At 44.3% G+C, this 11,670-nt stretch overlaps 1 protein-coding gene across 1 annotated transcript; it reads right to left on the bottom strand.

The window, feature by feature from the left end:
• Nucleotides 1-9,173: 9,173 nt before the first annotated feature.
• Nucleotides 9,174-11,230, bottom strand: LOC132210804 (neurotrophin-7-like). The gene is made up of 2 exons (XM_059653233.1): nt 11,088-11,230; nt 9,174-9,874 (listed from the first exon to the last, which is right to left on the bottom strand). Exon 2 carries the CDS (start codon nt 9,861-9,863, stop codon nt 9,174-9,176), a length of 690 nt encoding a protein of 229 aa, XP_059509216.1. The 5' UTR covers nt 9,864-9,874; nt 11,088-11,230.
• Between the last annotated feature and the right edge of the window lie 440 nt (nt 11,231-11,670).

The following is an 11,670-nucleotide window of genomic DNA, read 5'->3' as shown; positions in this document are numbered from 1 at the left end:
CCCTTTGAGGTTCTGATTTTTTAATGTGTGCCTAACTCTTCATACAGTCTGTGCAGAGGCTCTTTCATAGTTTGACATTTGTCATTGTTCAAACATGGACTGCAATAACTGATTCCTTTCTTTGCATCTCTCATTGCATCTTATTTTCCAGTCCCTGAGCACATGTTCTGAACCTTTGCACAGCCATCTGGACTCTTGTTCTTTGCTGTAGAGAACGGCGCCAATCTCCCTCAGCGCTCTATCCCCTGCTAGTATATTGTTAGTCTTCCACTTGAATAATTTCCTGTACCATGGTGCCATGGTTAGTTGGCACATCCACCCTGCTGCTTCCATTCTCATCCAAACAAGCTGAAATAATGTCAAATCTTGAATCATAGAACTATAGAATGGAAATATAGAGAGTGCAAGAGGCCCTTCAGAACACCGGGTCTTCACCGACATGTGAGAAGCACCTGACCTTCAACCTAATCCCATTTACCAGCACTTGGCCCATACACTTAAATGTTATGATGTTCCAAGTGCTCGTTCAGGCACAAATCCAGAACAATTGCATGCCTACTGACATCACTGCTTTCTGATTCTCCTTATCTGCCTCACTCACACTTATACCCTCCTGGCAATGACCATCAATCAAATTTGATGTCCCTATCCTCAATGGTGTTACAAAGAATCCTGGTTAACTTCCTCCTTCCTTAACCTATCACAATGTTCAGCCCCCAGCTCATACACTCTGAGCCGAAGCTGCTCATACTTCAAACACTCAGTGTAGACATGTGCTCGGGACCACAATAGTATCCAGGATCTCTCACATGCTGCAGCCTTAACACATTACCTGTTCTGCCATCCTTAATGAATTTGAATGGATTACTCCATTATATTATTCATTTATTGAATTGCCTTTCATGGAATTTACTGACAATCCACCAATTTTTATACAATGTTGAAACTGAAGAATAGAAATGACTTTAACCCGCTTACCAGAGACTCACTAAACACCAAGCTCCTTTCTCTGTGTTGGAGCAAGAATCAATTCTAATTCACTCTAATGAAATAAACAACTAGCTTCTGGGGAAGAGAACCACACACTCCAACCACCCTTTTGAGAAAACAAAATTCTCCTTATCTCTATCTTCAAAGAGAGACTACTTATTATTAAAATGTATCTGCTGCAGTTCGTCTCCACTAGAAGGGGAAACCTTCTGTAAGTATCCACCCTACTCAGACCCTCAAGATTTTATGTTTCAAAAAGATCACCTCTCATTCTTCTAAACACTAGTGGATGTAGCGCTTATTTGCTCAACTTTTCCTCATTAGCTGAATCTTTCACACTTGTTCAGCTTTTCTGAACTCCATCACTACTCCAGATGTAGTCTCACCAAAGCTCTGTACTGTTGTAGTAAATCTTCCTGACTTTACTGTTCCATTTTTTCGAGCAATAAACAACATTCAATCTGCCTTCCTAATCACTTACTGTACCTGCAGACTAACTGTTATTTGACTCAGGGACCAGGACACCGAGGTCTCTCTGTTCAAACAAGCTATAGAGTCATACAGCATAAAAACAGGCCTTTCAGCCCACCATGTCAATACTGACCAACAAACATCAAATTATTTTCACCCCATTTACCTGCACTTTGTCCATAGCCTACAATGCCCTTGCATTTCAAGTATTCATCCAGATGCTTCTTAAATGTTGTGCGATTACCTGCCTCCACCACTCTCTCAGGCAGCAAATTCCATATTTCTTTTTCCCTCAGATCCCCTCTAAACCATTTCCGTCTCACCTTAAACTTACGCCCTCTGGCCTTAGACATGCCTGCAACAGGGAAAAGATTCTTAACAATCTACCCTCAACGCGCCTTTCATAATGTCGTATACCTCAATCAGACCACCTACCAGCCTCCTCTGCTGGAAGGAAAACAAACTCAGTCTATCCAGTCTCTCCTTATAACTGAGACTTTCCATCACAGGCTAAATCCTGGTGAATCTCCTCTGCACCCTTTCTGTACAATCATGTTCTTCCAACAGTCTGGCAACCGGAACCGTATGTAGTATTCCATCTCTGACCTAACCAATGTTTTATAAAGTTTTAAGAAGCTTTCCTTGCTCCTCTATGCTACACCCTAGCTAAAGAAGGCAAGCATCCTGGATGCCTTCTTCACCACCCTGTCTACCTGTGCTGACACCTTCAGAGATCTATAGACTTATGTACCAAAGTCTCTCTGCAACTCAGTACTCCCTCAGGTCTCACCATTCATTGTGTATATCCTTCCCTTATTAGACGTCTCAAAATGCATCACCTCGTACTCAGCAGAATTAAATTCCATCTGCCATTGCTGTGCCCAATTTATCAATTTACAGATATCAGACTATAGCCTGAGCGCCTCCACCTCAACATCAACAAAACGACCAATTTTTGTGTCATCTGCAACCTCTGTAATCATACCTTCTACATGCTGCATTCACATCTATAAATAGAATCCTGCTTTCCTGTACTTCCTGCCAAGGTGGACATGTTGACATTTTCCTACATTCTACTGTATCTGTCAAGTTTTTCAACTCATATCACCCATCTTTATCTGATTGCAGACTATCTACATCCTTTCCCTACTTGTCATTGGTTAATATAACCACCAAATGTTCAATCCGCTTCCCAAAGACATTAACATGAAGTGTAAATTACTGAGGATCCAGTATTGTGGCAATCCATTAGTTAGACTCTCCAACTCAAAAATGACCCATTTATCCCTGCCCACTGCTTCCTGTGAGTAGGCTAATCCTCTAGCCATGCTAATGTATTACCCAGTACATCATGTGCTCACATGCAGGAAGGTAGGATGTGGACTCCACCAGATATCCAAGTACACCACATCTGTCAGTTTCTCTCTATCCACTGTGAATATTAAAAGTGTCAAAAGCCTTTATAGATTCATTAAATATAGAATTTTCATAGAATCCTGACAGTGTGGAAACAGGCCCTGAGGCCCAACGAGTCCACGCTGACCCCCGGAGTATTCCACCTGGACCCATTCCCCTATAACCCACCTAACCTACACATCCCTGAACACTACGGGCAATTTAGCATGGCCAATCCACCCTAACCTGCACAACTTTGGACTGTGGGAGGAAACTGGAGCACCTGGGGGATACCCACGCAGACACGGGGAGAATGTGCAAACTCCACACAGGCGATTGCCCGAGGGTGGAATTGAACCTGGGTCCCTGGCACTGTGAGGCAGCAGTGCTAACCACTGAGCCACCGTGACATCCCCAAATATGATTTCCATTTCGCAAAGCCACTATTATTCTGTCTAATCATGATTTCTTAAATATCCTGCAAAAACATCCTTAATAGAAGGTTCCAGAGCATTCCTTAAGACAAAAATTAGGTTAATTAGCTTATCATAGAAGTATAACATCCCTAAAGTGTGGGGAAAAGCCATTTTGGCCCATCAGGAGCGGCACGGTGGCTTAGTGGTTAGTACTGCTGCCTCACAGCACGAGGGACACAGGTTCAACTCCACCCTCGAGTGACTATCTGTGTGAAGGTTGCAGATTCTCCCTGTGTCTGCGTGGGTTCCCACCAGATGCTCTGGTTTCCTCCCACAGTCCAAAGATGTGCAGGTTAGGGTGGATAGGCCATGCTAAATTGCCCGTAGTGTTCAGGGATGTGTGGGTTAGGTGGGTTAGCCATAGGAAATGTAGGGGGATGGTCTGGATGGGATATTCTTCGGAAGGCCTGTGTGGTCTCATTGGGCAGAATGGCCAGTTTCCACACAGTGGGAGTTCTATGGAATTTGCACCAATCCTCAGAAGAACATGCTAACCAGATGCCTACACTGTCCACGATTGTTTCCTGCAGCCTGTTTCCTTTCTTGGAAATAAAAAGGTAACATTTGCTACTTTCTAATCAGCTAGGACCCTTCTAGAATGTAAGGAATTTGGGAAGATTACAACCGATGTCTCTACTGTCTCCGTGACTACTGCCTTTAAGATCCTCGGATGCAGGCCTTCAGGCTGTGGAAGCTTGTCAGACTTTAGGTCCAATAGTTTCCCCTAACACCTTTCCTCTGGTGATGGTGATTGTTTTACATTCCTCTCACCTCTTCATTTGAGTATCTTTGGGAAGTATATTAAGTCTTCTACTCTGAAGGCAAGCACAAAATATGCATTCAAAGCCTCCATCACTTAATTGTTCACCTTAGTAAATTCCGCAGGCTCTGTGGTCAAATCTTGCTGGACATGCTATATCTGTCAGGTAGTGGGGAAGCCTTGAACCTTAGACCACACTAGCTTTAGTTACTCTTTTCCTATTTAACTACTCATAGAAACTCTTAAGAACTGATTTTATATTATGAGCTAGCATTCTCTCAGACTCTGCTTTCTGCCTCTGTTTTTTTTTGATCATTCGTTGGTTTTTCTTAAAGTCTGCCAAATCCTCTGATATACCACTATATTTTGTAGATTTGTATCATGTTTTGTTCAGTTTAGTACTATTCTTAGCATTCTCATTTACCCATGGATGTTGCATCATTCTCAAAAGGTCCTCTTTTCTCACAAGGATAATCCTTTGCTAGGAGCTGTTAAATATCTCCTTAAAAGTTTGTCATCACATCACTACTAGCCAGCATTTTAACTGGTTTTCCAAGTCACCCAAGCCAGTTTTGTCTCACAGTTAGCTTTATTTAGGTTTAAGACACGAGCCTTGGTTACGCGCCTTTCCCTTTCAAACCTGAAATTCTGTCATGTGATCACAGTTATTCAGAGACTCCTTTACCATGAGCTTATTGATTAATCCTGTTTTATTATGAATTTGCTGATATAGAATAGCCTTATCCCGGTTGACTTTGCAATGAGATAACAAGGTGTGGAGCTGGATGAACACAGAAGGCCAGGCAGCGTAAGAGGAGAAGGGAGGCTGATGTTTTGGGGCCCAGATCCGAAACATCAGCTTTCCTGCTCCTCTGATGCTGCCTGGCCTGCTGTGTTCATCCAGCTCCACACCTTGTTATCTCAGACTCCAGCATTGGCAGTTCCTGCTATCTTTGACTTTACAATGAGTTGCTGTCAGAAATTGTCCCCACAGATATGCTGTGAATGAATAAATTAAAATAAACTGTTCACCTTGCTTGGTTGTAAACCCACCTAATGTAAGCATAAACTCAAGCATTCTGAAAATTACTTGCTTAAGCTATCTTTAAAGGAATCACCACAGCTACATAAATACCAACAAGTGCACCATTAACTCATATGTCACTAATTCAAATGTACAGGTCCCACCAACCCCGGAAGCTGTTCCAACAATCCAAACTCCTGACCTATCTCCAAGGTATCAGTGGTAGAGAGTTGAGCCAATTCAGACTCAAGGGACTCTTGGACCTCGAAGATTTTGTACCTAGGAAACTTTGTCCCTAAAATAGCACCAGAAATAGCGACGTTGTACACTTTTCACTGTACTCGTTTTCCCTGTACCTGAGTGACAAGAAACCTAATTCTAACTCCAATTCTAACTCTAATTCTAATTCTGTCTCCCTATTCCTATAGTCAGTAGTACGTGGCACCAGAAGTATTCCAGAGATGACAACCTTAATAGTCTTCCTCTTTAAACTATTACTTAACTCTCTAACTTCCTGTTTCACAACCGCATTTCTCTTTTTACCCAAGTCATTGGTATAGATATGTACCTCAACGGCTGGCTGTTCACCCTCCCCTTCAGAATGTCCTGCAGTCTCTCTAAGACATCCTTACTGGTGGCCACCCAATGCTTTTCTACCTGTGCAGCCCTAACTTGTGGTGTGACCAGCTCGCTGATGTACTATCCACAATGTCCTCAGCCTCAGGCTGCCCCATATTGAGTTCATCCGCTGCTCCATGCAGTCTGTCAGGAGCTGCAGCAACACACTTCCTGCGTATGTGGTCACCATGGAGACTGGAAGTATCCCTGATTTCCCAAATATTGCTGGAAAAATATTCCGCGGGGCTGAGTGCATCTTAGCAACTACAAACAATAAACTAAGAACACATTACCCAATTTATCCACTATTCACCGAAGCAGGTTTCTTGCTTACTTTCTCTGTATTCCTAATAAACTACAAACCATAAAAGTAGAGATATTACACTCTGTCTCCCTCCCAGTGCTAGTCTCTGAGTCTAAAGCTGGCTCCTAAGCAACCAAACTTATTGTTCTGCATCACTTTTCAAACACAGATACACCTCAGGAACACTGCCTATTCTGATCCGCCCACGCTCCATCTGAGCTCGATCTGCTCTTTCTGCTGCTGCTGCTCCAACAGCCTGTTCTGGGTCCCGCTCCTCATCTCGTCAGTCAGAAGCTTTGCTGCTGCTGTCATTCCCCACTGGGATGTTGCCTGGGACGGAGACCATATCAACAAACAGGTGCTGGATAAGCTTGGGTTGTTTTCTTTAGAGCAGAGATGTTTTGTGGGGGTGTGAACCTGTTGGAGGTGTACAAGATTATGAGGGGCATGTACAGGGTAAAATAGAAGCTAGCTGTTTCTCTTAGTTGAATGGTCGATAACAAGGAGTGTAATCCCCTCAATATATTAGAGGCGATTTGAGGCAAATCATTTTCATCCAAAGGATGGTGGGATCTGGAATGCACTGCTTGGGAGAACTTAAAGGGTCACAACATTAAAGGCTATGAACCTAGTGCTGGAAATTGGGAATACTGTAGATAGCAGTCTATGGGCCAAAGTGCATCTCCTGTACTGTCTAATTGTATGAATGCGATGTGAAGAATTTTAACTGGATTCAAATGGAACCAAAGACTGGCAGGAGAAACTGTATCAGAACAGTGGGTGATCATTATGGAGCAGATGTCCAGGCAGTGAGCCTCACAACAAGAGGGAAAGGCAGGGGAACCAATTCTGTGCTCCTCAGATAGTGAAGGAGACAGACAATATAGGAACATAGCACTGAACAGGAGAAGATTAGTGCGGCTCTTTGAACCTGCTCTGGCATTTGATAAGATCATGGCTGATTGGATTGTGGTCTTAGCTACACTAATCCTGCATTTCCCCAACCCCCACCCAGCCAGCCATAACAACTGACTCGTCAGTCTGTCAAAAATTTACCAAATTCAGCCTCGAATAAACATCAAGACCCGGCCTCCACTACCTTCCAGGTGGCACCATGGCTCCATTGCTGCCCCACAGCACCAAAGATCCTGCTTCAATTGCAGGATGTTCTCCCTGTAATTGCGTAGGTGTCCACTAGGTATTCCAGTTTCCTCTCACAGTCCAAAGAGCTGCAGGTTAGATGTATTGCCCATGCTATATTGGCCTCTGGTGTCCAGGGATGTGCAAGTTAGGTTGATTAGCCATGGGAAATGCAGGGATAGGGTGGGATGCTGTCCAGACTGTCCATGCAGACTCAATGCATGAAATGACCTCTATCTGAACTGTAGCGATTCTAAGAGAAATCTACATTCAAACATGTCCTGAGAGAAAAGATTATCTCAGTCTTGAAACAGAGACCACTTAAACAATATATCCTTGTTCTAACGTCCCTCAGAACAGGATACATCCTCATCATCACCCAATCCAGTCATCTCAGGATTTTATGATTTCAACGTGATGACTGAACTCTAATGTTTCAATCTTTCTTCATAAGATAAGGCCTTCATCACAGCAGCAAATCCTGAGAACCTTCTCTGAATTATTTCTAAACATGAGTAAACTAAAAATGTATGACCCATATCAGATGACTTCTTCATGCATGAGCCATGCAATATACAATAGGCTGGGAGAGAACATTGAGAAAAACAAGGCTAGAAAAGAGAGAGTATGAGAAAAGATCAGCAGTTAACATTAAGGCAAACACACAAATCTTTGATTAAGTTGTACAAGATTAGCATAGGTTGACAAAAAGAAGTTGCTGCTGTTAGCTGCCAATTTGAGATCTAGGGGACGCAGATTGAAGGTTTTGATCGGGAGATGCTGGAGAAACGTCAAGAACAAATCTTGTACGCTGAGTGGTAATGACCTGAAACACAGGAGGTTGGAAGTGGAAACAGTCAACAATTTCAAAAGGAAATGGCGTCAACACTTGAGAAACTGTTAGGATCCGTTTTCTTATTTCTGGACGGCTTCCTTACATTTCTACTTTCTTGTACTTTATCAGTTTCCTGTTCACCTTGATTTAGTGCTTTTCATATCTGGAATTGTCACCACACAAAAAATCAAGCAGCTTTACGATACCAAGTCATGTGGTGTTTTTAACCACCCACTAAATCAACTCTCTTTCCAATTACTTGAATAATATGCAAATCCCCAGCAAGGCCAATGCATTAACACCAAAGGTGAGGGAGAGAGAGGGGATTATTTTGTATTGTCCGTTTCTTTATTTTTATCCAGAAGTGCTTTTTCCTCATTACCGAATCATCCGTGGTTTGTTTCTTCCATTTACTAATCATCACTGTGTTTCCAATTGAATCATTCACGTACAAAGTTTGTTAAGGATGTTCAGGTGTTTAAAATGCTGCCAATTCTCAGGCAGCAATCTCTTACCTTCAGGATTTTTATTTGTTAACACAATGTGATGTTTTCGGTCACTGGACTCGAAACACTATCTCTGCTTTTCTCTCATCAGATGCTGCCAGACTGACTGAGTTTCTTTGGTATTCTCCATTTCTATGACACTTTGAACATTGTTACTTATTTTGTCATTGTTTCACCTTCAGACTTTTCATTCGATTTTTCCAATATACTTTTTACAAACTCTACATGAAGCCAGCTCAGCGAGCAAGACAACAGCCTCACCCACAATCCAAGCTACCGATCTTTACCAAAACTTTGAAAACTCTACATTCGTAGCTGTGTAATTAGCCTGATGAAAGTCTCACTGGGGCTGAGGGCAGTCCCTCCCCAATCTCCATTTAATGGGAAATAATTTGGAGGCTCATCATCAGATAAGGAGCTCAAATGGGCTGAAGCTACACATTGGAATTAGGGAAGACAAGAGGTTAGATAAGAGAGCAAAGACTAAATCAGGGCAGTGTGACTCTGAGGGCTGAAAAATCGATGCACACGGGTCCTTTCCAAAATGTTTTAATAAATTAAGGGTAGGTTGTCAGAATATAAATATCATCATGCAGTTTGTATAAGTTAGGGCAATAATTTACACGGAGGTAGGGTGGGCCAGCTGCTGCTGGGTCATGGTGTCCATGTTTTCCTGGTGAGCACACAGACACATGCTGTCCTAATCCGGATGAAGTTCCACCGGACGTGATTGTTGTCGAGGACCAAGGCATGAACGTGGCTGTTAGTGGTGTCGCAGTGGGAGCTCCAGTGGCGATGGTCTATGCCCCGACAGCCGTGCCTTGTGGGCTTCCGCTTCCTGCACGTGGTCTCATAAAACATCTGCCGCACCAGGGTCCCATTCACATAGAAATGTGACAACACGCCCACCTCACGGCCATGTATGTCCAAGGCCACCTTCTTATTCAGCACCCAGTGGCTCTCCCTGTCACAGACTGAGAACTGGCCCTGGTGTCGTAGGCCCAGGGTGTGCCTCTTCAGGCGGGCACTCTGCTGGCTGGGCAGCTGCCAAGTGCTCCTGTCGCTGCCCGGGGGCTCGCCAAGACCTTGACTGTGAAAATGTACTCGAGAGGAGTGGATGGGACGGTTCCGGAATACGTCCAATTCAACGGTGAGTGGCTGCAGGTCGTTCACCCTCAGCAATACCCTCTGAACCAGGGCCTGAGTGTCTGGGACACTGCCAGAGGAAGGCACAGGCATCATCTGCCCTGGGCTGGTGGGCAGGGTTAACATGGTACTGTCGATTGTCGGTGAAGACAGAATGGCCCCGAGGTAAGTAATGAGGAAACAGCAAATGGTGGACATCACTCATTCACCTGCAGAATGAAGGGAAAGTAGGTAATCTCACAAATTCACACCATGTATACACCCCATTCCCTGTATATTCATCTCCCCTCCCACACCCTGTACACCCTGCTCCCTGTAATATACACCTCCTCCAGCACCCTGTACACCCTGCTCCCTGTATATTCACCTCCGCCCGTACCCTGCACATCCCCGCCCTGTATATACACCTGCTCCCACATCCTGCTCCCTGTATATTCACCGTCTCTCTCTCACCCTGTACACTCTGCTCCCTGTAATATACACCCCCTCCCACACCCTGAACACCCTGTTCCCTGTAATGTACACCTCCTCCCACACCCGGTACACCCTGCTCCCTGTATATACACTTCCTCCCACACCCTGTACACGTTGCTCCCTGTAATATACACCTCCTCCCACACCCTGTACACTCTGCTCCCTGTAATATACACCCCCTCCCACACCCTGTACACCCTGCTCCCTGTAATATACACCTCCTCCCAGACCCTGTACGTCCTGTTCCCAGTAATATACACCTCCTCCCGCACCCCATACACCCTGTTCACAGTTATATACACCTCTTCCCGGACCCTGTACACCCCATTCCCAGTAATATACAACTCCCGCACCCTGTACACCCCATTCCCAATAATATACACCTCTTCCTGCACCCTATACACCCTGTTCCCTGTAATATAAACCTCCTTCCACATCCTGTACACCTTGCTCTCTGTATATACAGCTTTTCCCACATCCTGCAAACCTCCTTCCCTTTATATACACCTCTCACACACTGTACAACCGCCTCCCTGTATATACTCCTCCCGCACCCGATACACCCTGCTTCTTGTAAATACTCCTCCTGCACGCTGTACACCCCTCTCCGTGGAATATACACCTCCTCCCACACCCTGTACGTCCCACCGCCTGTATATACATGTCTTCTCACACCCTGTAAACCCCGGTCCCTTTATACACACTTCCCACACCCTGTACACCCCTCTCCCTGTATGTACTCCTCCCGCACGCTGTACACCCCTCTCCCTGTATATACACCTCCCGCACCCTGTGCATCCCGTTCCTTGTATACACCTCCTTTATCCTGTGCTCCCTACTTCCTCAGGATACACAGGGTCATTTCACCCTGCATCTACCAAGATATAGGGATTGTAGTCAAAAATTATCAGCCTGAATTTCTCAAAATGAGACTGACATTTTGCTGACCTTATTAAAATGTTTGAAGATGAACAAAACATACAGTTGATGCCAATTCAGTGGATGTTGTTTTCATTGACTTTCTGAGGTCTTTGATTTAATACTGAACCCTCATGATGACATGGTCATGTGAACACAAGATGACTTGAAAGACACCTACAAAACAGAGAGTACAGGAGTTAACAGTCCTTCCTAAGACTGGTGTGAAGTGGTTTCTTCTGGTGTTCCCTGCAGCATTGTCAATCGAGACCATCACTGGGATCATTGCTGGGATCGACAAGTTCATTTGGCTAGGATGAGGGAGTCTATACCTGCAGTGAGACAAGTTAAAGTGAGTTACTGAGAATTTGGGTCAAAGTAGGATTTTGGCACAGAATGGGAAAGAGATGCTTTAATTAAGGTTCACTCAGATAAATAGCATCTCCAGAGAGAGAGGAAACAAGGTACAGATCAGGAGGAATATGTGTCCTGAGACCAACGGCAGCATGAATTCACAAGTGCAGGGAAAGCAACTGATTGCTGAGTAGTCTCAGTCAGCATTTGCAATTAAAAGTTGGGTTTACAGTTTGCATTTAAGTCTCTAGAATTTTAT

Source organism: Stegostoma tigrinum, chromosome 21, assembly GCF_030684315.1.
Source record: "Stegostoma tigrinum isolate sSteTig4 chromosome 21, sSteTig4.hap1, whole genome shotgun sequence".
Taxonomy (NCBI): Eukaryota; Metazoa; Chordata; class Chondrichthyes; order Orectolobiformes; family Stegostomatidae; genus Stegostoma; species Stegostoma tigrinum.
Note: the sequence above shows the minus strand (reverse complement) of the source record. Positions and strands in the feature narration are given on the sequence as shown.